The 27,161-nt window shown below is 38.3% G+C and overlaps 3 protein-coding genes across 7 annotated transcripts; all 3 read right to left on the bottom strand.

Moving 5' to 3' along the window:
- Positions 1-4,773: 4,773 nt before the first annotated feature.
- Positions 4,774-12,175, bottom strand: asmtl (acetylserotonin O-methyltransferase-like). Of its 3 annotated transcripts, none has more exons than XM_044366391.1 (16): positions 12,093-12,175; positions 11,131-11,246; positions 10,227-10,358; positions 10,085-10,132; positions 9,929-9,993; positions 9,770-9,834; positions 9,537-9,645; positions 8,091-8,418; positions 7,769-8,011; positions 7,297-7,459; positions 7,010-7,209; positions 6,763-6,895; positions 6,536-6,676; positions 6,245-6,367; positions 5,543-5,697; positions 4,774-5,150 (listed from the first exon to the last, which is right to left on the bottom strand). In XM_044366391.1, the coding sequence occupies exons 2-16, from the start codon at positions 11,221-11,223 to the stop codon at positions 5,133-5,135; spliced, it is 2,016 nt and encodes a 671-aa protein (XP_044222326.1). In that variant the 5' UTR covers positions 11,224-11,246; positions 12,093-12,175; the 3' UTR covers positions 4,774-5,132. The 3 variants fall into 3 exon arrangements, with proteins under 3 accessions (XP_044222326.1, XP_044222324.1, XP_044222325.1); XM_044366389.1 differs by having other exon boundaries at positions 5,460-5,697; XM_044366390.1 differs by lacking the exon at positions 5,543-5,697.
- A 419-nt stretch (positions 12,176-12,594) lies between these two features.
- p2ry8 (P2Y receptor family member 8) lies at positions 12,595-16,040 on the bottom strand. The gene is made up of 3 exons (XM_044366065.1): positions 15,955-16,040; positions 14,336-14,655; positions 12,595-13,787 (listed from the first exon to the last, which is right to left on the bottom strand). The coding sequence occupies exons 2-3, from the start codon at positions 14,626-14,628 to the stop codon at positions 13,031-13,033; spliced, it is 1,050 nt and encodes a 349-aa protein (XP_044222000.1). The 5' UTR covers positions 14,629-14,655; positions 15,955-16,040; the 3' UTR covers positions 12,595-13,030.
- Positions 16,041-17,000: 960 nt separating this feature from the next.
- On the bottom strand, positions 17,001-26,188 carry upf3a (UPF3A regulator of nonsense mediated mRNA decay). 3 transcript variants are annotated; one of them, XM_044365609.1, is made up of 11 exons: positions 25,164-26,188; positions 23,827-24,963; positions 21,845-21,951; positions 21,623-21,729; positions 21,288-21,386; positions 21,023-21,133; positions 20,860-20,915; positions 20,616-20,774; positions 20,375-20,508; positions 19,175-19,475; positions 17,001-18,441 (listed from the first exon to the last, which is right to left on the bottom strand). In XM_044365609.1, the coding sequence occupies exons 2-11, from the start codon at positions 23,965-23,967 to the stop codon at positions 18,253-18,255; spliced, it is 1,404 nt and encodes a 467-aa protein (XP_044221544.1). In that variant the 5' UTR covers positions 23,968-24,963; positions 25,164-26,188; the 3' UTR covers positions 17,001-18,252. The 3 variants fall into 3 exon arrangements, with proteins under 3 accessions (XP_044221544.1, XP_044221545.1, XP_044221542.1); XM_044365610.1 differs by having other exon boundaries at positions 19,187-19,475; positions 23,827-26,188; XM_044365607.1 differs by having other exon boundaries at positions 23,827-26,188.
- Positions 26,189-27,161: the final 973 nt, after the last annotated feature.

Raw genomic sequence — 27,161 nt, forward strand, 5'->3', positions numbered from 1 at the left:
GCTTAGCATAAACACTTGAAACAGGGGGAAACATCTAGCCAAAATTTATTAGTGAGCTTTAAAGGTGCTGGTTGGTGTAGTTTTGAACTTTGGATAGAGACAGGTTAACAGTTTCACCCTGCTTCTAGGCTTTATGCTAAGCTAAGCTAATCATCTCTTTGCTCCAGACATGAGAGTGGTATTAATTTTCTCTTATAACTCTCAGGAAGAAAAAAAAAGACAAATAAGCATATTTTCTTTAATTTGAATGACCCAAACAATTATATAAATATATATAAATCATCCAAGGCACTAAAGAGAAAAGCAGACATAAATCAATTTAAAATCGCTGCAGAATCACTGTAGTATTAGAGTACAATGACTGTATAATTTGCTGATCTGATGCACCAGAAATAAAGCCCCTTCTCTAATGAGAAGCACTCTTTTACACAGTCCCCACCAGCACTTAAATCCGCAGTGAAAATCCCTCCATGTTCTACTACTGATGTCAGGCCAAAAAAACTACAAACAGCGGAGAAGGACTCCATTGTTATTTCTAACTGGTAGAAGCCCTGAGGTTATTTTTCCTCTGCCTTGAAACAAATCAATGAAGCACAACTCACTTTGAACAATTGCACATTTGCTGAAATCAGATGTGGGTTGAGGAGCCAGCCATCATTGCGTTTATTCTGTTTGTTGACAGAGGAGGACTTTGATAAACAAGCCTGTTCTTTGAAACAGGTGCCCAAGCATGAGTTCAGTTTTGAAAGGCAATTCAGACAACCGACTGATTAGAGAGTCATTCTGCATGCAACCATTTGGATTCTGTGTATCCTTCCCTTAAGTCACAGAGACGCTTTCAGTATAAACAAACTATTTATTTTTCAACTAAGATAACATTAAAATTTGACATGGATCTTTGCAGAATTTCAAATATCTCAGCAGTGAAATTGTCTTTCCTCTCTTGTCACGTTGATAAAAATGTCAACAAACAATTTAACTTGATAAAATCAGCCCCGTATGGAGGTTTTTTTAGCCAACGTTGCCCCCAAGTGGTTACACTAGAAGTTGCAAGTTTATGTTACACAGCAATTAACATACTTCAACCAAATTCTCTAAAACTTTGCACCCACTAATATTTAACGTGTTTTGATTACATCATTCCCGTTAAATGTATACTCTGCTTTCTAGACTGAAAACTGAAAAATTCATGACTTAACCATGATCTGTTTTCACTGGCTGTTCTACAACAGTAAACACAACATTGCAGTCCTCTCGGTTCACAAACTCGGCTTATCCTCGCTATCAACATATGGAAGTGTTTTCAAATTGCTATCTACTAGCAGCAAATGGTCTTAAATCAGTCATTTTAATATCAAAGCACTTAACACTAGAATGATGATTACTTGCAGGTGGATATCCATGCTGCTTGTCAAGACTGCATTTGAAGAAAATGACTGAGCTCTTATCCGACACGTACAGTACAGCCAGTGTTCAATAGGCAAGATCACATTACAGAAGATTACTTTAGAGTTTCAGCAATTTTCCCAAATTACACTGGCCTTTGGTCTCTGGTAAACTTGATTGACTTGAATGGTTTTCATTAGAAAGCCTCGCAGAGGCTTTGCTGTTGATGTTCGTACACAAAAGTTGAGGCATTCAAGGGTGAGCGAGTGCAGCTGGGACATTGGAAGTGAACGGATATGCAAATCCTTTCATGGAAATGCTTCATCATGTTTTAAGGGAACACAGACTCTGCTATTTGATTTGTGATGCTCATCTGTATTTCACAAGCCTGACATTCTCCTACTACACAACCATTTTGGTGTCACTTAGTTGCCTTTAAAAAGAACTGATCAGTAATGCAATGTGTATGAAGCACTGAATTTATTGAATTAGTGCAGGCTTTCACAATCAGCATGGAAGGAAAGTATTGCAAATATGTGGTGTTTTGATGCATTCAGTGTGCGTTCACAATAAAACAAACCGTATGTGATTTACAGTCAGTGTCATATTTGAACTTCAGTACACCCTCCCTCTGTCTCTTCCCATCGAAAGAACAAAATCTGAGTAATGGGAATCAGTTTGATGTCACAAAAAGCCTGAGCCCAGACTGACAAGAAAATAGCCATGAATAACATGACCACCCTTATTACCCTTCTAGGAAAATACTTAGGGAGGGATCCAAAATGAAGAGTAATCCGGATACACTTTCAGTGTCACAAAGAATAAGAGCTATTCTGGCCAGAGATATTCCCACATTCCCATCAGCTGTTTGACTGCTTTGCTTCAAAACTGAAATTTAAGAGGTATATCTGTAAGGAATTAAGGGATGGTGTCATATGCTTGTATGCATTAAGAGACTACGCTCCCCAACCAAATGCATAAAGCACAAATAACTCATCTACCTTGCAACATAAACCTTAATTCTGATAGCTCAGTTTCACTCAATGCTCGAATAATCTTTACAGCACATGTAGCTGTCACAAGAAAAAAATACACAGTTTAACAGGATGGTTTTCTAAAAGGTTTTCTGGAGAAATCTGCAGGTTTTTGATGCCATCTTGAGGAGATTTACTGACATGGCAAGAAACTAAAGCACTATGCAATTCTTTCAACTACAAAAAAGATATTTGGGTTACATTTCCAGAATATCAATTGAGCTACATCTAATGTGAGTAAAACAGTTACAGGCATGTGGAACAGATTCATGTCACAAGGTACGAAGTCAGAGTTTTGATTATCTTCTGACACCATCTTATCCTTTGACAGTTATCAATACACTTTTTTTTTTTAATGTGTATTGACAACACGCAATGTGAAAGGATAAGAAATCAGTTTGAGCATCGTTAACAAAAACAGTAATAATTGTGATTATTATGGTCAAGGAAAGACGGTTAAAGCTTAAATAGCGATTGTAGGGTTACCAGTGTGGTACCAGTTTGTCAGAGTGGGAGGGTGAGGGTAAACTTTTTAACGCTATTATTCAATGATGCATTATTGTAGACTATATTTTATGATTGATGATTAAGACTGATGATGATTATTGTTAATAGCATATTTCATTGAATGTGTTCTTTTTGCTTTTATGTATGTAAATTCTCCCTGAGCAGAACATTTATATCTAAAGTATATATAAAGTTAAGTAAACTTAGAAAAATGTGCTGGACCCATCATACAAGACAGAGAAGAAGGCCTCACCCTGGCTGCAGAGCATGTTTGACAGGCTTTGAAGAAGGCCCCCTCATCACTGGCAGTCTTCCTCTGCCACTCTAAAGTGAAAGAGGAAGTGAGTGTACATGAAGTCATGTCCCCTGGGGAGACACAAAAATTACATCTACGTACTACAGAGATAATGCTACTTAAAAGTGATTATTTCTTCTTTAATCATCTTAGCTCCATTGCATCCAGATTGCATCATAATATGACATCTCACAGTATTAAAGAGGCAGGGTGCACACTCTTGCCACAGCCGTCACCCATCACGACCACAGTGTAAATGTTGCTGTTTACAACAGCCTGTTGGTTAGGTAGACTATCCACATCAAAAGTGGTATCATTAATGCTGAGATATTCAAGGTTTGACATGATGTATGCAGACATATCATGTCATTCATTTTGTGGGGCTCTCTGTTAGTGTTCCTGTCTTATTTTCTACACTTCACTGTTTTAGAGATGCCAAAATAGAAAACCCAGCCCAGTAGTGTGAAATATCCCCTGCAGAGACAAACATGTGGCCCTGTTACAGATGCATCCGATCTGACAAAAAATCTCTTCTTTGGGCAGTCTGGAAACTCTGAGAACTTACTGATCCAGTGAGTTTTAGGGAATAGGATCCAGGGATGTATCTGCAGCACCAGAAAGTTACAAGGAAAGCAGTGCTATGAGTGCTTATCCACTCCCTTTAAGAGGATCTGTGCTTCCCTTAAAGCAAAGTTAAGTACTTGGGTGGGTAAGTATGTGGATGACATTGGCTGGATTTCAATGCCATTTGGATGCATACAATTCTTTCTACAATGCCCTTGCACGGCTTTTCAACTGATATGTCTGCTGACATAACGGATCTAATGGGGATTAGAGTAAAGCTGCAGATCAGATAATATAGATAACTCTCACACTAACTACAGCAGGCAACCACAGGTCTTATTTTAGCATCCGTAAAAACTGCAGTGTATTTGTTTCATTTCTCATGGTTATCATTTGTATCAGCGTAGAAAGGAAATGGAGTCAGTTGTTTCACACGCACATAAAAAAATATCTCTAATCACTTGCTTATCAACAAACTAGATATAATTCCTGCAGCTTGTGGAACAGGTGCACTTATTGTACATATATGGCTTCTGTGGGTGATATATCCATCATTTCAGTTATTGTTACTGGCAGTGGTGGCACACATCATAAAAACTTAGTGTATATAGTTTCTTATAGATTTAACACTCAACAGAATATAAAATTAAAATTATATCTCTCTCACACACACATATAAAATATTCTGAATATCTTCTAAAATGCTTATTTTGCACATACTTGGACTACATTTTATAGTACATGACCATGGCAATACAGCTTTTCACCACACATTCTACTTGTATAATGATGCATATGACAAATGAAGATATTTTTTAGACTTAAAGATTTCAATCACAAGTTACTGAAGTCCAAAAAAAGTTATAGGAATATTGGACTTCACCAAATCAACTTAAAAGATAATATATTAATGTAGTGTTTATGATGCCCCCACATGTCCAGAAACATCTGTTATTGCAGGTTTAAGTAAAATTTTGAACACAGGACTTTTATCAATAATCAAGTTTATTGAATTGTTGCAATAAAATTTTTACTTCAGTAAAATATCTCAACATATTTTCCAACCACTGATCAAAAATATCACAAACCACAGCGATCTTTTGCCATAATCAACTGAATAAAAAAACGTTAGGATTCAAATGGATGATTCACTTGCTGCTACATTTTAACAGCAATAAAAGCATCTAGAAAGTTCTTAGTGTGAATTACACGTGTGTCCCCAAATCCATGTTTGCTCAGCAAGTCTGCATACTGGCTCTCTGTCCTCTCCAGTCCCTCAGTCTGGGCCAGCATGTTAAGAGACTGCAGAGTGGAGTAGGGTGTCTGTCGGTCCAACATGGTCTCAGCTACGAGCACTGCACATCCTACGGCCCAACACAAGAGATTGTTCTGGTGCTTAGTGTATAGGACAATTATACAGTGGCTAATTATACAACATTAAAAATGACAATGTATATACCTCTAACATACACACTTTTTTAATTAGATATTAGATATATCTTTCTATAAATGACTCAAAAAACAACTACCTATATTTGTTGATCAGCAAAAAAGGGTAGTGCTGAACATTTGTTATTGGTTTACTTGCTTTAGTGACTCATTTCATCATAAAAACAGTCCTGATCTTAGCTTTTGATTTTGGCAAATATTACCAACAATATAAATCACAAGACCTTCTATATAGTCTTGCTGAAAGTGTCATCAGTCAAACTTTGATGCAGAGCATAGCATCCAGGAAGTTGTCTGTATGTCTGACTTGTGCTGTGGTGAAACCATGGCTCTTCAAAAGCAGACTGTATTCTGTTGCGCCTCTCTGTTTCCCCTCGCTCATACTGAGGGCCTGGAGCAGCCCACGACTCGGGCCCCTTCTGTCTTCATCCAGGAAGATCTCACTCAGCAGGAGTCCACAGCCTGGCAGCATGGTGCAAGTGCATGATGTGTATGCAGATTTTTAGAGAACAACAGTAGTGGTCTTGTACTCCCTTATCTCCTTACATTTCTTTGCCTTATGGCAAAAAATGAAGCTCAAGAATAACAAGGGAGACATTAAACCACTATCAAGATTTTGGTATTTTAGTTCTGCTTTGAACTTGCAATCCTCTTGCAATATGTTGTTTTACATTTTGTTGCAATGCAATCATCTCAGCTTGTAAACAGGCTTTTCTATCAGTTTCAGCAGTCATACAAAGGTTACAGAGTCTGCAGGTTTCTGCGGAAACTTAACTAAACAAAAGTTGTTTTCATTTATTAACAATCATTCAACCAGAGCAAGAGATCTAATCAATGAAATCAGTGGCTGCAGTTTTACTGATAGTCTGCAAACTCTAGAGTTTCACATGACTGAGAACATTATACTAATCATATACCATAACAATTCATGGATTGAAATTATTAACATTGATCAGTCAAATGCATAATAAAAAAGATGAAAAGATTGAAATAGCTTTGTGAAATTTACCTGGTGTACATGCATCTGCGATTTTACTCAGCAGGATATGCACTTTCTCGTCTGGCCAGTCATGGAGAATCCTTGCAAGGATGTACAAGTCAGCTTTGGGTAACTCGTCTTTAAAGAAGTCTCCTATTCATACAGTGAGGACAAAGCCATGAGTTACGCTTACAGAGAGAGTAGGTGTACATTAACATTTCTAACTTGACAACCAAGACCAACAGAATAAGCTAATTACACAGCATCAGCTAGCAACACCAACATTCAGGACAGTATTTTAGTGTGGAATCACAAACTGACCTGCTACAAATGATACCCTGTTGTCTGTGTGCTGCGGGTGGAAATGTTCACTCATTTCAACAACGACTGGCAAGTCAAACACCGTCACAGACAAGCCAGGATGGGCTTTAGTAAACTCATAGGCCATGGCACCTGTGCATCCTGGAAAAAAAACAGAAAGATGAAATGCAGAAGAATGGTTTATTATCTATGAAAACTTTTTACTTTTACGTTCTATCTATCCTTACCTCCAAGGTCACAGGCGGTTTTAAAACGGGAGAGGTCGAAGGCTGTTGCTACAGCTTTTCCCGTAACTTTAGCGATGCTGTGCATGGCATTCATGAATCTCAGTTTGACCTCTTGACTGTTGTAGAAAGTATCCTGTAAATAGAGAAAAATTACCAGGAGAAACCAGAAAATAGCATTTATAAAACAATGTCAACATGATTTTATCCACATTTTAACAAATCTAAGACTGAACTTGGAGATAATCACCTGAAACATATCCTTAGATTTCTTGCCGAAGGCCTTCTCATGCTGGTTGGTTCCCTCCCTCACAGCGCTCTCCAGGTGGGAGAAAAGAGGCCACACAGTGTTGTTACAGTGCTGGATGTAGCCGTGCAGTGAAAAAGGAGCATCTGACAATAAAAACCGCTTTGCCATGTCCGTGTTCTTGTACACTGGCTTCTGGTATTCTGGGAGTGAAGTCAACATAAAACATATGAGATATTTATTTAAAGTTAATGCCTCATCTTGTAATTATCAGCTGAGTGCTGACTAACTTCTCTCTTTGCTCTTCAACAGTCCCAGAGACACACAAGCCTCCAGCAGGCATTCAGTCCCTTTTGTAGAGGCTTTGATCTCCTGGGCCACCTGTGCTGCATCCAGCCCTGGTTTGCTCTGTAGAAGGTCGAACACACACATCTCGGATGCGGTAAACAGTGCCTGGGACATTTTTGGAGAGGCAGAATGGATACAAAGGCAGAGTTTAATTTGTTTTAACGATTAGCTAAGATGATAAAGCAGATTTTATCTTTTATTTTGATGATATCACACAACAAAAACCATGTGCTGGAATCTAGAAACACATGCTAAATGATGAAAACATTGTTTTATCATTTCTGTTCATTAAAAACATTACACCATTTTTTTTTGAGTCTTAAGTTCAGCTAAATGTTTCATTACATCTTATAAAAGTCAACTACAACATAGATAAACATTCTTATTTTGCAATCACAGTTTATTCCTAATTACCTTTGAGGCTTTGAATCCATCCATCAGTTCAATGATTCGCTGCAAATCCTCTCTCTTAGGTCCACTGTCCTTATGCTCTCTCACGTTATGCTCAATCAACTGCCCTCTGTTGGTTGTCAGCGGTAATGTTGTATTCTCAGAGCCTCTGAGCTCAGCCTCTCTCTCATCTGTGTGTTTAGACAAGCTGTTGAGCAATGTCCAGGAACTCTCACCCACTTCACTTTCACTGCCTTTCCGTTTGACCTATAAAAAGGAGAGATCAGCTCTTATAAATAAGGAGAAAACAGTAACAAATTGTGCTCTTTGGGTGAGAAAAGCAAACCTTATGGATGGGACTGGCTGAAGGGCTGCTCTGGGTGTGCTTTGTTTGACTGGCAGAGGGACTGTTGGGTCTGGGGTTGGATGAGGAGCTGTGTTTCGATGAAGCTGGCAGGTTGGATGGAGGCTGAGTGAGTATCAAGTGTGTGCCGTTGTGGTTTAAATGGACAGAGCCACTTTCCTGATCCAAGGAGGGACAGCGGTTGTAAATAAGGTCCAGTTGTTTGCAGAAGTGGTTGAGGGGGAAACCCACAACATTGAGGAAGTCTCCATGGACGTACTCCACCAGCATGCCACCAAGAGCTTGAATACCGTAGCCGCCAGCCTTGTCCCTGACACAGACAGACAAACATTTCATTTCAACATACAGTGCTGCGTGAAAGTTTGTGAACCCTTTAGAATTTGCTCTATTTCTGCATGAATGTGACCTAAAACGTGATCAGACTTCCATTCAAGTCCTAAAACTAGATAAAGAGACATCAGTTAAACAAATGAGACAAAAATCTTACACTTCTTCAGTTCTGAGTTGTACCAGCAAATTCTACAGGAAAATGTCAAGGTATCTGTCTGTGAACTGAAGCTCAACAGAAAGTGGGTCATGCAGTAAGACAACAACACTAAACGCACAAGTCATTCTACCAAAGAATGGTTAAAGAAGAAGAAAGATAATGTTTTGGAGAGGCCGAGTCATAGTCCTGACCTTAATCCTATAGAAATGCTGTGGAAGGACCTGAAACATGTAGTCCATGCAAAGAAGCCCACCAACATCCCTGAGTTGAGACTGTTCTGTAAGGAGGAATGACCTAAAATTCCTCCAAGCCAATGTGCAGAGCTAATAAACAGTTACCAGAAACATTTGGTTGAAGTTATTGCTGCAAAAGAGGGTCACACCAGTTACTGAAAGCAAGGGTTCACATACTTTTGCCCCTCACAAATATGTGAGATTGGATAATTTTCCCCAATAAATAAATGAAAAAGATGAAAAAAATGACATTTTTTTGTCTCATTTGTTTAATTGGGCTCCCTTTATCTAGTTTTAGGACTAAATATCTGATCATGTTTTAGGTCATATTAATGCAGAAATACAGAAAATTCTAAAGGGTTCACAGACTTTCAAGCAGCACTGTATAATAATACAAAAACACTATACACAAAGGGTTTGTATGTATGTATGTATGATACGTTCCTCAAATGCAGAGCAAATCAAACAATACACTCACTGACCTCACTCCAGATTTTCTATCTTGCTGACACAATCACTTCATGTCAAATAGGACAAGACAAACAGAGCTGGAATAAAACTGTGGCATCAAAGTCCAACAAGCAAAAAGTCCATGATGCTCATATCCAGTGAACATGACCTCCACTGATTAAATGCTTGGTGCAGTTACTACACCAAAAGAAAATCAATAGTTCTTACATGTATGAAAGTTCAGGCCATCATACTCACATGGGTTCACCACTATTGATGTACTCCCACAGCATATCTTCTGAGAGATCAGCAAACTTCACCTTTGTTTCTTCGTAGAAGTCTATTAACTGGTAATCCACCTCTTCGTCTGAGGGACAGGGGAGTTTAGAAATGAAATGCGTCCACTCATGGAAGCACTATACTACAGTGTAAATGATCCATTGCTTCATCAAATTTCAACAGAAAAACAACTGCAACAATTATTCACTTACTTTCTTTCTCATGGCAGAGGATAATAGCTACACCTGTGAAGACACTGTGCTCTTTACCACTCAAGCTGGAGCAGGAGAAAAAACAAGAGAGGAATTGTAAACAAGGCTCTGACTGTTTTATGTCTGTAATGTAATGAAATAATGTAAAATTATACTGACCTTGACAGCATTCTGTAAGCATCTTGCTTGTCCACTGGCTTCTCCAGAATCATGCCATCTACAGTCTGTGGAAATAAAAAAACATCAGCCGAAAGTGAACAGGAAACATGCAATATACAGTATACTGCAGACAGTAAGTCATCTTCCTACTCTTACCACAATAGTGTCGGCTCCAATTACTATGTCTGGAGTCTTCAGGTGTTTCTGAAACAAATTAATACAAAATATGTTATCAATATGTCATACTACAGAAAAAATATATACTGTATATAGTCATATAAAAAGTAGATTAACTCACAAAGGGCATCCTCCTGGCCACCTCCAGAGCCTTCTGCTTGGCTGTCTCAACAGCATACTCATGAGGTGCTTTGAAAAGTCCCTTGTCAAGTGTTTCTTTAAACCAAGATGGTACCACTTCAAATCGTAAGCCCTGATATGTAGGAGAGCACAAAACAACAATAAAACATTCATATTATTGTTATTATCATTCAATGTAAGAGGTGTGACAAAGCATTCATCATACATTTAGCCCAAAGATCTGAAACCTTACTGTTAGGTCTACAAATTGACACAGATCCCCCAAACCCCTTAAATAAAGAGTTTGAGCTCCTTTAAGGTGGAGGTGTAGACTCTTCAGGGGCAGGTGCAATAGACAGAGACACTACTATTTGGGATGTGTAATAAAATCACTTAATTTGCAACCTCTATACTAATTACCAGCACTGCAGCGCTGAAACTATATGCTACATTACAATACATTAAAGTGTATTCTGATTTATTGATTTTACCTGTTTTAATTCATTTTTACTTACTGTGATCACTTATTGTTTAACTGCTATAGTGTGTTACTTTTTCTATTACTTTAACTTTTGGATGACTCTGCTTTGACGTGTATATTTTTCCTATAATGCAAGCCATATTTCCCAGTAGGATATGTAAAGAAATAGGTTTGATTTGTATAGTAATATGTATATGATCCAATAAAATGATTCCAGCATTAGGAGAGTTGTCGAGCTGTCTAAGTATAAATTACTTTCATTTTCTGATTTGAAAAATAAGAGTTTTATGATCTAAAAGTGGACTCATGGGCCAGTAGAGAGTCCAACTCCAAATATACAGTTTTATGTGTTCACGATCAAACAAATTGTGCATGCTATGATAAATATACAAATCCAATGAATTAAACCAGGTCGGACACATACCGCATTGCGGAGAATCTCCTGTCTCCTAGGAGAAGCACTTGCCAGCACAACCAGTTTACCAACAAGCTTGGAAATGACAGGGTTCAGCACCATGGTGGTCTTCTTGTCTTACTGCCCTGAGGGTGATGAACAGAGTTAAACATTACAGATGTGGCCTAGTTAATGTCAGAGGCTCAGGAGTAAGAAATCAGATGACTCGATTACATGATCGACATAACATCAAATTTGATAATCAATTTGTAATTTAAGTCATTTATCATGATGCCAAACATTCCTGCTGAGTCCTGCTTTTCAAATGTGAATATTTACAGCTTTTCTCTATTTCACATTATTGTAAATTGAATATATTTTGGGATTTAGACTGACGGTTGGACAAAACAATTTTCACTTTGGGCTCCGGAATATTGTGATGGACGTTTTTTCTATCTTCTAAACATATTGTAAAAATAATTGACGAATTAGCTTATAATAAACACAATTAAAGGTAAATGCTGCATTACGCCTATATTTCTCATACATGTGATACAGTACTGACTTAAAAGAACACAATGTATTGCTGTAAGTATTGTAGATACATTTCCATTAAGTATAGTAAAAGTAAAGTAGTATAGTAAAGACATCGCAAGTATTTTCTAATATGTGGCGTCTTTGAAAGTAGCTCAGGTAAACATGTAACGTTATATAAGCATATGCCTAATTTACTAATTTAACAAACATAGCAGTCCTACTTAACGTCATATTAACTTGGTGTTAGCTATGTCAGTTAATATCAGCTAACTTTGTTTTGAGGACTTAGTGTCCTGAAAAAGCTACTGTATCAACATGTTAACGTAACGCTACTGTAAGGACGTCGGTTAACCAGTTTACCCACAGCAGCATGAACACAGTCACTTTAAAACCATCTTTCATGGTCGGAACATTACATTTATTACAGTAAACATACAGTATACCATTTGGCTTACCTGCACAAATCAGGAAACGGCGAGTGGACGGCTTGCAACGACAACCAGCATGACGACGCATACGTGATGACGTTTTATACTGTGGGCGGATCTACCAATCGCAGACAGAGGAGCAGCACGTGGTGCATAGCATGAGACAATAACCATAACCATAACAATGACGAGAGGAGGAATACTTTTTCTATTATTTATTTATTTTTCATTATTATTATCAATTGCACACTGCATATACTCCTGGTCAATATTTTGTAGGGTACATTTCATCTTATTCTCTTCTATTTAAAATGTAAACCTACAGCAGCTCTTCTCACTTAGAATATATTTTACATTTCTACATTTACATTTACAATTGTAAATCCTGTCTTTTTTATATTATTTAGGATTACTTCATTTTGTGTATATGTTTGACTGTTATGCATTACAACAACAACAAAGCAAACCTACATGGCAATAAGCCGTTTCTGATTATCTTTTGTTGGAAAAAAAGAAACGAAAAATGATGAAAAGAGGAACTTATTTATTATTTACCGAGGCATTAACATATACAATGTTAAAATTACATTAATCCAGCTATACTTGGACAAAGAAGGCTTATGTAATATATAGACTTTATTGATATTTTATTTACACTCATACATGCTACATCTGGCCAGATAATCGTTTGGGTGACAGATAAAATACACAGTTCTTTAAAAACAAATATTCTCTAAAAAACACAAATAATAATGGAAAAACAAAGATAAAGTTTGAAAAGAGATTCAGCTCCTGCCAATATTCACTTATTCTGCAATACACATAAAGAAAAGAAATGAAGTAAAAATATGTTGAAAGAGGGTGACACAGGGTAACCACTAAGACACTCTCTCTATCTCTCTCTCTCCCTCACTTTCTTTTTCACTGTTTCTCTCCTGTTTTTCTGTTTCTCTCATTCCCTCTTTCTATACTCTGCTGTGCTGCTGCACCAAATTGCTGTGTTCAGTCTCACGACCTTCTGTAGTGCAGTGTGCAGAGTATATGCTCTCTCTATTCTCCATCTTTGAGTCCCCACTACTCAAGATCTGCAGATTGATGATCTGTCTCAGCTTTTGTCTGAAGTCCTTGCAAGCAAAGTAGTAAATGAACGGATCAAGGCAGCTATTCACACAGCTAAAACAGAGAGACAGTTTGTAGGCCATGTAGAGAGACTTCTGATAGAAGAGTCTCATCACAGTGTGAGTCAAGAGGAGGATGTTGTTGGGAGCAAAGCATAGGGTGAAGACCAGGAGAACAATGAAGGCTAGACGTATCGCTCTCTCTTTCTGGGCTGTCCTGGAATCACTGGCCAGTTTGTGTATGACACTGACATAACAGAATACCGTGACACAGAAAGGGAAGAGGAAGAGGACAAACACCATGCTGAAGAGGAAGGCCACCCAGGCAAACAGGGACGGGAGCATGTCTTTCTTAAGCACGTCAAAGCATGTGGTAATCCCCAGTTCAGGAATGTTATAGGTCAGGTCTGTGGTCATCAGCGGGTACAGAACGCTCAGTACCATAGCCCACATGAGGAGGCAGCTGATGACAGCGATGGACTTCCTCCCCCTGGTCTCTCTGAACAGCATGGGCCTGACGATGCCAAGGTAGCGGTCAATACCAATGGCCATCATGGTCAGGATGGAACAATACATATTGGTGTAGAAGACAAGGGTAAGGAAACTGTGGGTGGATACATAGAAAAAGGATTTTATTTAATCACTGGTCAAAGCAAAATCATGATTAAAAAGTTTGAAGGAAAAGTTTGACATTTTGGGAAATGTGTTTTTTGCTTTCTTGCCAAGAATTAGATGAGAAGATGGGTAGACATAGCAGCCACTTTTTTGTACAGACTAAACAAACGAGATATAATGTGTTAATTAGTGAGCTTTAGAGGTGTTTGTATGCGAATTTGTTACTTTTGGACAGAGGAAGGCTAGCTGTTCCCCCCTGTTTCCAGTCTTTACGCTAAGATAAACTAACTGACTGCTGGCTGTACCTTCCTATTTATCACACAGACAAGAGAATGGTATTGATCTCATCATCTAACCCCTGGCAAGAAAGTGAGTAAACCTACTTCTCAAAATGTCGAACTATTCCTTTAAGAATGTCCTAAATCAATGAAAGTTGAAAACATCATAAGAGACAATTTCTCCCAAATTTCAATGAATTTCCGTTAAGGACATCCTTTATCGATACTTTCAGCAGTGTCCAGCAAACACAAAGGATACCTGCACATGTTGGGTCCTAGATTCCAATGGTATCCTTGGAGCTGGTAGGCGATCTGGAAGGGCAGGGCAGTGCCCAGGGCCAAGTCGGTGAGGGTGAGATTAATCATGAAGATGATGGAGGGAGTCTTAGGAGACGTGCGGAAGAGGAGGAGCCACATGGAAAGGCCATTTCCTACCAGGTTAATGGCAGTAACCAAAATGTACATGACAGAGATGGTGATGCTGGTGTTTACATCCTGAAACAGGTTCAGGGTGGCGTTGTCTAGTTTGGTGCTGCTTGAATTCGACAACATGATTGGAGGGGAGCTGCCTCTTATCACCTGTGTGCCATAAATCAACAAAGGCTTCAATGAGGCTTGTGGTAGTGTTAATTTTTCTTACAAAATACAGGCAGGAATAAAGCAGTATCATGTACATCTTAATTTATGCGTATCATGTTATCATTTGGTAATGTCTGAATGTGTGAGAAAAATATTAGATATCATAAACCACAAGAAAAAAAAAAACCTTCTCAAGCAAGAGTGGTGCATACAACTGTGCAAAACTGATTGAACTCAAAAGTGTGAAACAGATAGTGTTGCATTCATTTCATGATTCCACTGCTCTGTTTTGTTGATTGCGTGACAGTAGCACATGTGTCGGGTGGAGTTTTCACACAGGAAAAGGACACGCTCGATTTGTGGTGACAAGAGCCAACTGTCGCTCAAGGTGGCTCGTGCGATCGGCACATGTAAATCTGGCTGTGAAGTAGACTGCCAGTGAAGATATTATAAAAAAGCTTAAACCAAGAGCTTAAACAACAAGTCTAGTTGCAGAAAATGGAAAACAAAACTGAATTCTATCTCAGTGCCATGAGGAAATTCACACATCAACACAGACGAGAAATACACTTTCACTAGACACTTTCTCTCGCATGTTGTGCACATGGTGGTTTGGAGGGAATTACCACAAACCAAATAAGCAGAAGACGCACTTAACTTCAATGAGCCATTGTAACATTCATTGGAAGTTATGCAATGGAAAGTACACTATTACCACAATGATCAGGAGGATCACTACATCATGCTCAAGTATTTTGACAGATCAGGAAAACATATTGGATTGCAATAATGAATATTTGTAAGTTCTTTTTTTCTCTACTTTCTCTCCGTAAGAGTATTTGTTGCATCACTGTCCACTAATGAGGACTGAATGTTTCTCTATATATACTAATATATGATGTTTTTACATTTGTATTATTTATGAGTGTGCAATTATCTATTTGTGTGTGTCACATGCTATGTACTATGCACACCATACTAATATTGCAGCATGGATGTAAGTCAGACATTTATTTCTTGTGACTACTCTTTGTTAAAAAGAAGAAACAAGTTGAAAACATGGTACAGTTTTTTTCTTTTTTCACTAAAAATACTAAGTCAAGTCTATTTTTACTGGGCACCTTTAAAAACAACAAATGTTTAAAGTTAAAAGTAGAGATCTATACAAAAAAAATCACACTAAAAATAAAGAAATATTGACACGCGGTGCATCGTAAGTCCATTTCAAGACAATATTAACTTAAATTATATAAAGTATAAGTACTGATAAACCTTAGTAAAAGTCAGTTGTACACTCACCTCTATGAACGCAGTGGTAGACCAGAGGGAAGTCAGGTAGGCAGACAAGTGTCAGTTGCAGACTAAGGTACAGATATTGACTGCTGAGGAAATGAGGTTTGTGCATTTGACAGCGAGAGATAAAGAGAGGAAATGGATCATGTGACAATCTCTATCCTATACCAACTGAAGAAACTGCCAACACATTACAATCCGTCTTGGAGATGACTCTTAAGATGCAGACATGCGAACAACACTGAAAGCATACATATTTACTCATCTGTCTTATTCGTCACTATGTGGTTCATGAATTATCTATAAGAGTAATAAAATCATTTAAAAATTACAAGACTGTAGTCTACTCTTGAAGGTTTTTAGGTTCATGACACATGTGTTTAATCTGTATTTTTACTCATTATCAGTCATACTGCTGCTGTGATTGAAATGTGATGGGAAAAGTCCAAATGACTCTGACGTCTACGCAAATGCAGAGGATAGAATATCTGTATATGTGGGTTGAGACTGAAATGAGTCACATAGAGTAAAATCTATGAGATATCTTTTAATAAGTGCCAAGGCACCATAATAGAGTTGGGGCTTAAGGTAAATACACGCGTTCACACAGGCAGAAGGAAGGTATTGTCTTTAAGTGAAGTGAGAATGCCAGATTTATGAGATATGCTGTTGTGCTTCCTGTTGCTTGTGATAGTTCTGCTTTATCTGTGTGACAATGTGACAGACACTGTCTGACTGAGTAACAATTCAACAAGTAAAAAGAAAAAAAATTAACATTTGATTGATCATTTAGAAGAAAAAGAAAGAGGAGAGTTTTATTTAAGATTTGGATAATCTGCCTTCTGCATCACACATGAAGCAGCCAGACATGACCACACCCACTAAAGCTAGGATTCAGTTATAGATTTATTCATTGCTAACTGTAATTGACTCATAACTAGCATTTATAAACGTGCATTATGGGTAATACGGCCTGCAAATACTGCACCACCCTAACTGTCGTACATTTTCAAGTGCAGAGACTGAGACTGAAACAAATGTTGAATCTCTCATAACTGTAGAAGAGCTTTATTTTTTCACAGCATAAGGAACGAAACCCAAACGATGTAAGAGATATGATAGACAAATGTTAGGTCATGTGCAAAAACATTATACAGTAAGGCTTATTAAACAGATCATATTACTATAGCAATATCTGTGGCTTTTCCATTACATTTAGTTGATAGAATTAATAGAAAACCATGCAAACATCTTAGAAAATCAATTGTTTTCATTTATCTGTGTCAAGCTGGGAAATCCTTCATTTTATTTCTAGGAAATGCTTTATAGAAATGTAGACAATGTGTTCTTCCTGGCTCATGAAGCTTTCCTCACAGAAAAAAAATCCTATCTGTAGTGCATGAAACCTTAGAATAAGATTATGGACAAAATGTCATAAAACACATAACAATTAGGAAAAAGTGGTAGAACATGAAACATTGTGTTCTTAATCATTCATAACCTCCTCTCATTTGCTCACCTTCACACACAAAAATACACACAGGATTCCCACTCTTACATTTTCTACATCCATTGTCTGTAAGCTCTACTTACATTATATTTCTTTTTGATAAAATCTGTAGGATCTTTAAAAACATCCAAGTTCAGTGGACTCTACAAAGGCTTGGAAACAAGATCTCTTTTGCGGAGGATGAGGTCATGGTTTCACCAGCAAATTGATGATGGACACTACAGGTGAGTTTACAGGTACACACACACACACGACCAACAGAAATGACACTGGACTGCCTCTAGTGACAAAGATTTGATACAATTTGATGAAAACTAAAATAAAAAACTAGAAAGCAGGCAGCAATTTAAAAAATTAACAGAAAAAATCTCACTACGTGCATCAGCACCAAGGTAGCACATGAAATATACCACACAGTTGTGACAAATTGACTTAATTGTTGTGCTATCATATTAATACCCAATATGTATCAATACTTGATCTAGTGGTATTGTTGGATAACTCTCTGAATGCTGAACAGTGAGACAGTTAAAATATTTATGTAATAAAAATGTTCATGGTCCAGAAAGAAGAAAAACCTTGACCAACATTCAAAGCTCTGAATTTTATTACACCTATACTGATGAAAATGACTAAAACAAAAAATAAGAAAATAAATATTACTAAGTTAACTTTTCCCTCACAGGGGAATATTATTTTTAGAAGCTCAATAATAATCAGTCAGACTTGTCAGCATCAACTTAGGTTGAGAAGCTGAATAATTTATTTGTATTTCCTATGAACATCCAAACTGCTCACTGCTCATCTTTGCTTTTCTCGAACCCCTTATCAAGCCCTGTTGCCATGGTAACAACGTCATAGCAACGCTCTGTCCCGGGTTCAGGCGAGTGACCAACAGGGATGCAGTCATAGCCTTTGCCTGCTGAGCTCATGCGCTTGCGGTTGCGTGCGCCTGGCTGGTAGAGCTGCATGGCTGGACGGTCCTGCAGGGAGACAAGAGAGCAGGGCATGGGAGAGAGAAGCAGCACACACTTTCATTACATAGATCCATACATGTTCTTAATCCATTTAATCCGCTTACACAGGTAGTGACACACCCTAGATAGGTCGCCTGACATCACAAGTTGTTGAATCACCACCACCACCCACTACCACTAGGGCTCTGAGACACTACCAGGAAGTTATAAAACTCTGCTTTTGGGCCTGTCAGGGTTTTCCTTCCAAACCATAACTGAGGGCTGCGCAAAGAGACAAACTATGCGCGTTTTATTTAGTTAAAATGTCATGGATTTGTTTGAGTGTAAAATGGATTGTTTTGTATCATATTTATAATAGATTAATCATAAATTCCAAGGTGATGGATGTAAAATGTTCTTTTTGATTGGTGATATTTTGTTTTCATGTATAGAAAAATCATCCATTCGTTCATCCATCCATCCATCCTTGAATGATTTCTACTAATAAACTGTTTGGCTTTTGGATCCTTGTGTTTAAATGTGCACCTCACACCAGATGTTCTGTGAGCCAATGCCAGTAACATCATTGCAGTTTTTTCAAAGGGCCAAACACAGATACACCACACAAACACGTATTCATCCTTATGAGCAATTTCAGGTCAGTCACCATCTGTAACAAGTCATAACAATGAAGTTAAAAGACTATATCACGAGAGACAAAGCAATTAGTTGTCACCGTTCCCCCCCATCTCATGCTCACCTTCTCGCTCACCTTGTTTCGGAGGCGTTCCTTCCTGTTACCCAGCTCCTCCCTGTCTTCCTTTCCCAGTTTGTCTCCACTGTCAGGGCAGTAAGAATAGCCATGATGGTGCCCCTCTTTTTTGGCTCGGTCCTGGCAGTAACCCTTCCCCCATTTTGTTTCATCTTTGCGGCGCATGAACTTGTCAAACTCATAGTGGTGTCGCTGACGTTTCCTTTCGTCATCCTTCCCTCGGTGATCCTTATCTCTTTGTCTGCGGCAGTGCTGTTCTCTCTGCTCCTTGTCACTCTCAGGCTGACCTCTAGTGGCCAAAGGAGAGATTACATAGACATTAAATACATGATTATTACAAAGACATTATTACATTACATCACATTATTATTACATTAAGAATTAAGAGAGGAGTGATAGCAGATCTCAAATGTGTGTTTTGAATTTAGGTATTTATTGAGGCTGTACTTTTGTTTATATTTGGGTCATGGACTGTTACTTCATTTGTAAGTAAGAAATGATTTAATACTCAACAGATCAGCAATTACTCATTAGTTAGCTCATTAGAATATAAAAAAAGAACATCTGGGTTGGCAGGTTGTGAAGAACCCTGCTTAATAACACTGAAAACTGCAGGATTTATGTCTTTTTGTAAAGTGCAAACATATCTCTAAGTGCAGGCTTTATTGGTCTCCTCAATAAAGGTTTGTGGGGTTTTGGGGGGGGTTTCCAGAAAATATAACATGCATCTTCTGCTAACATTTGGGTTAGCAGGTTGTGAGCTCACACTTAAGAATCCACCAATGTAGCTTGCACAGTATTTTTAATTGATCATGAGGGACCTCCCGTTGACCACTGACCTTCCATTTATGTCTTATTAGTGGTCACCCCACACAATGCTCTCAGTTGTAAATGTTAACATATATATTTTGTTGCAGATTCTCTGCAAGGAGTCAGTGGAAGGGTCCTTCCTATTTAATCAAGGAGCTTATTAAAAAGCAAGCTTCTCTGGCAGTGGATACATAAACCAACAGGATCCCTTCAATTATTTACTATTTGTAAAATTCCTAGAGTGACTAGTATTTACACACTAAGTATGCTTGAACATTAAGTGGTACCAACCAGTGGTATTATTACTGACCACCCCACGTGATGCTAACTTTAACAGAAAATTGCCCAGCTACAATGAAGGATTTAGATGATCCTTACTTTTCCTTGAGGTCCTTTGACTTCATTTGTCCACCAGCTTTCTCCCATTTCCCTCTCTCTGTATCCCCAATCTCACTTTTGTCCTTCATTCGGTCTGAATCCACGTCATCGTCCCTGTCACTCTTCTTTAGGAGCTAAAACAGATATACAAGAGGCAACAGATTCCGTAACTACATGCTACACCATTTAAAGTATCCAAACAACTAGGATATACAAATAAGTATGATTTTTTAATGGTTACTTTAATTTTGATGTCTTTATCAGACAATTTCTTCTGCTTCTCTGCCTCTTTCCGTTTGCGTCTCTCCTCCTCTCGTCGCTTTCTCTTCTCCTCCTCCCGTTGCCGTTTCTTTTCAAGCTCTCTTCTTCTCCTCTCCTCTCTCTTCTCCTCCCTTATTCTCTGTAGGGGAAGGATGTGGCACATTACAAAAGATGTTTGACATCTTTAAAAACAATTAATCTGAGCATTTTTTATTCTTACTTACTTGTTTCTCAATTTTCTTATTTTTGATGTACTCCAACAGCGGTGTTGTCCGTTTAGCTGAAATTGATCAAAGTGGGAAGAAAGGGGAGAGAAAGAAACAGAAGTTCAGTAATTTTGTAGGAGCTGTTACTCCGAAACTCGTGATCATTTTGTTTGTGACTCACCTATGAGCTCTCTGGTCTTTGCCTCTATTTCTCCCAACAGAGTCTCAGGATTGGCCATAGACTTCTCCTCATCACAGGAGTAGTTCTCCAAGAACCGCTTATATTCTGGGTCTGAGGGGGTTTAAGATTACAGGGTGAATAAAGATTACAGCAACATATGTTTGAATACTCCAAGATTACAAAGATGTATTTTCTTTAGCTCTGAAATCCATACTGGAACAATATAATGATAACTGTTTAAAATGCAAGCTCTGCATTTCACTACCTTCTTCAATGCTCCCAGCTTTGGCATCTTTCTTTTTTAGCTTCTTCTTGGAGATTTTCTGGAAGGGGGCAAACTCTACCACTGCAGGGTACTCCTGGCCTGAGTAAATATTGAAATAAAAGGCAGCTTGTCACTTCACACCAGTTATCAAATGGTAACAATGGCAACAAAAGCTCTAAAGCCACCTCTCTGTCCATTAAATTGGGTTTGCAGCTGTAAAACAAACAAACTTTTGTTTGCATTTAATATTGCAGAATGGGTGGTGGTGTATGTCCACCTTCATGGCACCACAGCGGCATCAAAGTCAAACTGAGTTTAAAAAAATCAAGAGTTACCCTTGTTGTCAATGAAGACATAGCCATCAAATCGATCCCGAAACAGAAGGATATCTTCAGGGTTTTTAAAATTGATATATGCTCTGGAGAACAGGTGTGGGTAGAGACTGTGGAGACAACAGAAAAAGTCATCAATGTCTGTATAAAAGGGACAATGCAACAATATTTGCTATCTTAAGCATACGTAGTTTTGTGATTGGCTGAAGAGGCTATCATGGTTACCTTTGATCAGCTGGAAAGAACTCAAAATAGTCATAGGATGGAAGCGGACTGAGCTGCTCTTCTAACTGGTCCTTTGACAGGTTAGGTGGGAGTCTTCGAATCACCACCTGTAGACAATCATTTACATATGATTTTCACTTCAGAAGGAAGAACATTGTTGGTGGTGCATTTTCTGTTCAGGGATAATTCATCCTTTGGGTAGTAGTTATTTTATATACCAGAGTTTCTCAACTGTGGGCTCAGGTCCAAGTGGGGTCACTTGATGTGCAAACTAAGTCATGAGAGAATACTGTACTAAAGACATACAGTTCACTGATATTTGTTTGACATTTTTCTCTTGTATAACTAGATTTGAAATGCTCATAAAGGGGTTTACCACTGAATTGCCAGTTTATTCATCATGGGGAGTACAACGCATCCAGTAAAAACAATTGCGTAATGTTTTCTGTGGCTCTGAAGAAGCTTTATAAAGACATCAAATTTGTAACAGAAAGCCCAAGTTAAAAAAACTGAGGGCATGCAGTTTAAAAGACATAAACCAGGCAGGGGGGATGTGGCAAATGATTCCAGTAATTTGCATTATAGCCTCCAGCATTTTTGTAGCTTGGCAGATAATAGACACTAAAAGTGATGATATATTGGCCTCTGCTGCTTGGATACTGACACTGTTTTTAAACATGTTTCTTATGAGTCCCCCAACTTTATAGAAGTGCATTACCCAACTGCTTGAGTACCCCTTTAAAAACTTCAGTGAGCTGCCAATGGGCCAAAGTCATACTGTGCAGGCAAACATTATTCAAGCCCAGAACTTAATTTTAAATTTAAGCGGAGATCTCAAAGTTTCCAATGACACCATATACTGTATGTAAGGCTACATTTTGGGAAAAAGTGTATAAAATGATTCACATCTAGAATATTTCCATTTCATGGAATGGTGCAGCCATAAAAGATGGGATTGGATATGTCAATTAGCGGAAATATCATATAGCTTCAACAAAAGCTTGGAACAAGCTGATACATATATGATGCTGTCTGATGATGTGGAATAAGATTATTCTTTCAATGTTGAAGCTACTTTCTTCACATTATCTTTATTCAAAGTATCAACAACCAGGATTGTGACAGTGTCAGAGGGTTTGCAAAATATATTTGTCCTAACTTCCACCCACCTGAAACAACATTGGCAATAATAATAATAATAATAATAATAATAATAGGAAGAAGAAGAAGAAGAATGCACACTATCTTACATAGGATGAGTCTGGGTAAACTAGATTTATCATCTTAAAGCAACTTATAAAGTGTACAGTACCAGTCAAAAGCTTGGACACACTTTCTCATTGAAGTGAATGGGAAGGTGTGTCCAAACTTTTGACTGGTACTGCATGTTAAGGTGTTCAACAGAACACACAAATAATAAATTATCAAATGCAGACAGACAAAATTATCTTTTCAAAAGCACAATTTTGGGAAGAGCCATCTGTCATTTTTTGACATTTTATGCAAACTGTATTAAAATACACCTACTTCAAATAACGCCTTGACAACTCTCGAGGCTACTGGGGATATGAGCTATTTTGGGGGCTTAAACCGGGATTACAGACCGTGCAAGGCTGAATAAACGTATTATAAACCATTCGATGATGAAGGAATTACTATTGTAAATAAGAGCACAATGTGAATCTTTTATGATCAGTGTTTGCTACATTCCTTTAATCACTTAGCTGCCAATGTCAGCTTCTTTTACAGAGAAAAACAATAGTTACATCAACAAAGTCAGAGAGGAGTGTGAAGTCTAAACTGATAGGAGGTTGTAGATCTAGCTGAGGGTCTGGAGGAGCAGTGGGATCGTCGTGATTCCAGCAGCGCGTCCTACTCCTGTCGCTGTCCGCGGTGCTGAAACGATCCCACCTTCCTCCGAGCCTCCTCCATGTCTGTTTTCCACGCAGCGTAAACAAAACGACAAACCCTCGTCTTCCTACCTTTGTAAAAACCTCTTTCTTCTCTTCTTTCTGCTTGGGGTTACCGGGAGTGTTTTCTTGTTCTCTTTGGATGTCCCTAAACTTTATCTCGACGACGTTTTTCTCCTTGCCCACCGTCATTTGGTCCTTTTCAGACCTCATTTCTCTCCATCTCCCTCTCGCCAGTGTTGTCACTTTGTACTCGCGAGATTACAGTAATATCGCGAGTGGAGGGAGCTTTAGAAAGACGGCTTTGATGGCAATGCGACTGAGCGGTGTCACAAAACTAGTACTATCAACTGTGTCACTAAAAACAAGAAAATGGGCATACATTGATTGCATACTGCTATGAAAGGTTTCTGTTAGCGCCAGCTGGACCTTTCGCATTTCCTCCTGATTTCCATTTGATTGAATTTGTAGCCGCAATATGTCCAGTAAGTAAGTTTTAGGGCCCCAAACTCTAATTTCCCCAATCATTACAGTTTTTAAAGGTACTGTGAATATGTGCAATGCTGCAATACCAATAGTTTACTGTACAACTCACAAATGACGCAGACAGAGCTCAAAATGATGTTTTTAAACTTTTAATTCTGTCTTAATCTGAGTATGTAACGTTTTTAAAATTCTGTTCATGTTTTGCAAATGTTTTAAAATGTTCAACATGTAAACACACATTCAATGGACGTCACTTTAGTAGAAAGCGTGCAGCTGGATTTTGAATATTGTAATCAACAACCATCATTACAAAAACAATTAAGTTCAATCAATTCAAGAATACATTTATTTCTTTCAGGATTTCATCCATAGCTGGGCGTATTTTCCACTTGACCCTTCATTTCATGACTGCATATAGAGCTTATGATGGTACAGTTTTTACATCCAACAAGCAGTAGCCTATGTGGTGTGAAAATAAACCAGCTTCCACTTGTTATGCGTATGTTTTTATGTCCCAGAGTCACTGTGTAACTGCAGGTTGGAATGAGTTAATGGCTTCGCAGCCCTCAGCTTCAGTGTGCGGGTCCGGTGTCTGGCTGCGGGGCATCATGTTGAGTTGATCTGTGCAGGACGAGCTGCATAAGTGGGAGTTTCCCGCAGAGCTCCAGGATTCAGACCAGGACGACTGACTCACTGACCGACCGTGGACATCTCGGTGAGGTACTGGGGAGCAGATGGAAATATTTAGGCCATAAAATGGTCCAGAAATCTGACTTTTGGATTTCCGTTACTGCGTTTTGTCCTTATTGGTATAAACTGGACTTGCATCTCCAACTGCGATTTTTTTCCCGGAGCATGCATGAGACATTAAATCTCCATAAATCAGAATCCATGCGAGTTTTGTAACAACTTCATCAACTCACCACTGAGGAAAGTTTGCCTCCCACTGCTGGTCTCCACACGCAGCCGAGGTGAGGGTCTCTCTGGCGTCGACACGGAGCTCTTCAGGCTTGGGACAAAAGTGGAGCAGGTGTCCAGGTCCCGACAGACCCTGTCTTGGGTGTAAATAACGGCCGACTTAGACGGAGTGCAGCCCATCTCTCCTGAAGTGGCTCCAGCCGCTCTCCATTGGAAAACAAGACCCGGAGGTGAAGGATGAAATGCTGTATCTGACCGGTGTTTGTCAGAGGGATAATGGAGAGATGTGTGTTTTCATTTGAGGCAGGGAGACCTCACTCCTCCCCTCAAACGGAACATGACATCTGAGAGGATGCTCTGTGCTTCAGTTAGTTGTCTCACACTACATGAATATCTCTTTGCATGTTTCTCTCTGGAAGGGTAATTGAAATATAAAATCTGTTCTACAATGTGAGTTTCTCTGAACAGGAAATCTAATCTGCAGTGGATTCCCTGTTTTAAAATATGCTCTCAGCCAGGACTGAATATTTTTCCAGTTTTGTACCCATAATGATAAATGTGTATTGTAGGACAGTTGGGTGACATTCAACTCTATATGAAGAGAATAGATGCTTTTGTGCCTTTTTGTTGTATAGGAAATTACTGAAAACAAAATCTTTGTAGCATTCTAACTTTGCTAAGTGTCATTAGGTTTATTATATATCTACTCTAATGACTTAAGCAAATATCATAATAATTATCACAGCATCTTTATAACAAAATGTATTTGAGTATTAAAAATGTCACTGTAAAATGATAGTTTTGTTTCTTCAGTCTGTTAATTCAGATGCTCAGTGGTTTACTTATATGTTTGTATGTCTGCAAGATCTAAATGTAAGTCATCAATTTAGACACCAGAACTCTAATCAACAATATCTCAATAAGGATTTTGTCATCATTTGTCAATGATAATATTAAAATACTCCTCAGCCATATTGCCATGATCCATGTTCTGCAGGGTTTTACAAATTAACCACTTTATTCCAATTAAGACAAACAACAGATATTGTTGTGTCGAATTGTTGCAGAAAAATGTATCAGAGCAAAAAGAAACTCTCTCTTAATAAAAAGGGAGTCAGAGGTCCAAGTAGCAAAGTGTTCTTTAATGCCGGCAAAAAAGGGGAACGAGTAGCACTTTTTACAAAGTATCAAATCGCTCCAAAGGTTTTTCTCTGGGGCATTGTTTTTATGTCCTTGGGTCAGCTTAGGCCACACCTTATCATCCAGCCTCCCTAATTTTTGACCAATTATTATGTTACTTTTTTCCTCGTCACTCGTTGCTGGCAAAAACTCTTCAGACCATGTTTTGAGCTGTTTGTGGGCATATCTCGGTCCACATAATTCTTCCTGATTGTGTCCAATTTTTTATATATAAGTATTGGGAATCACTTTATGCCATTATTGTCCAGTTGTCTTCTGGCCTCTTATTTTATTCTAGTTATTCTTAGTCATTTTACACCCTTATTTCTTGATCTCTTCCAGAGGGTATTTTTTCTAAAAGGTGAAGACTTTAATGCAGACCCAAGCAACATGACATGTAATACAAACACACTCAAATTTCTCCAGTGTATGATTATGATTCTTCTACTGTGCCTCTATATGTACAGTGTGATTAAATATGGTTCATGAGGTTATAACTACACCAATACAAATTGTATCCCACTAGCCCTTATTGCTTATAAACTTGTAAAATCAATCTGCATAGCTTAATATTGTCTTTAAGCACACCAATGACTTTTAATGAAACTACACCACATTTCCCCCCTTTGGGACTAAAAGTCCCATCGATAATGCTTGGGGATGATAAGGTCCCATTGCCAATCGATATTTATGTACACTGTATTTAGGTTCACAAACCATGTCATCTCTTAATAACAAGGATCCTGCAATATGGGGAATGGGTGACAAATACATCTAAGTCATAGGGGTTCAGGCACATTCATTTTGTTTCAGTATCATAAGTA

The sequence above is a fragment of the Thunnus albacares genome, chromosome 11 (assembly GCF_914725855.1).
Source record: "Thunnus albacares chromosome 11, fThuAlb1.1, whole genome shotgun sequence".
Lineage (NCBI taxonomy): Eukaryota > Metazoa > Chordata > Actinopteri > Scombriformes > Scombridae > Thunnus > Thunnus albacares.

Coding starts and splice junctions, on each gene's coding strand:
- upf3a (XM_044365609.1), bottom strand. CDS start 23,967: ATGAGGTCTGAAAAGGACCAAATGACGGTGGGCAAGGAGAAAAACGTC. Junction 21,387..21,622: donor TGTCTTCATTGACAACAAGG/GTAACTCTTGAT, acceptor ATATTTACTCAG/GCCAGGAGTACCCTGCAGTG. Junction 18,442..19,174: donor GAAACAAGGTGAGCGAGAAG/GTGAGCATGAGA, acceptor GTCTCCCTGCAG/GACCGTCCAGCCATGCAGCT.
- p2ry8 (XM_044366065.1), bottom strand. CDS start 14,628: ATGTTGTCGAATTCAAGCAGCACCAAACTAGACAACGCCACCCTGAAC. Junction 13,788..14,335: donor CTAGGACCCAACATGTGCAG/GTATCCTTTGTG, acceptor ATCCACCCACAG/TTTCCTTACCCTTGTCTTCT.
- asmtl (XM_044366390.1), bottom strand. CDS start 11,223: ATGGTGCTGAACCCTGTCATTTCCAAGCTTGTTGGTAAACTGGTTGTG. Junction 9,835..9,928: donor GCTTACAGAATGCTGTCAAG/GTCAGTATAATT, acceptor CTCCTGCTCCAG/CTTGAGTGGTAAAGAGCACA. Junction 7,460..7,768: donor ATGGATTCAAAGCCTCAAAG/GTAATTAGGAAT, acceptor AAAATGTCCCAG/GCACTGTTTACCGCATCCGA.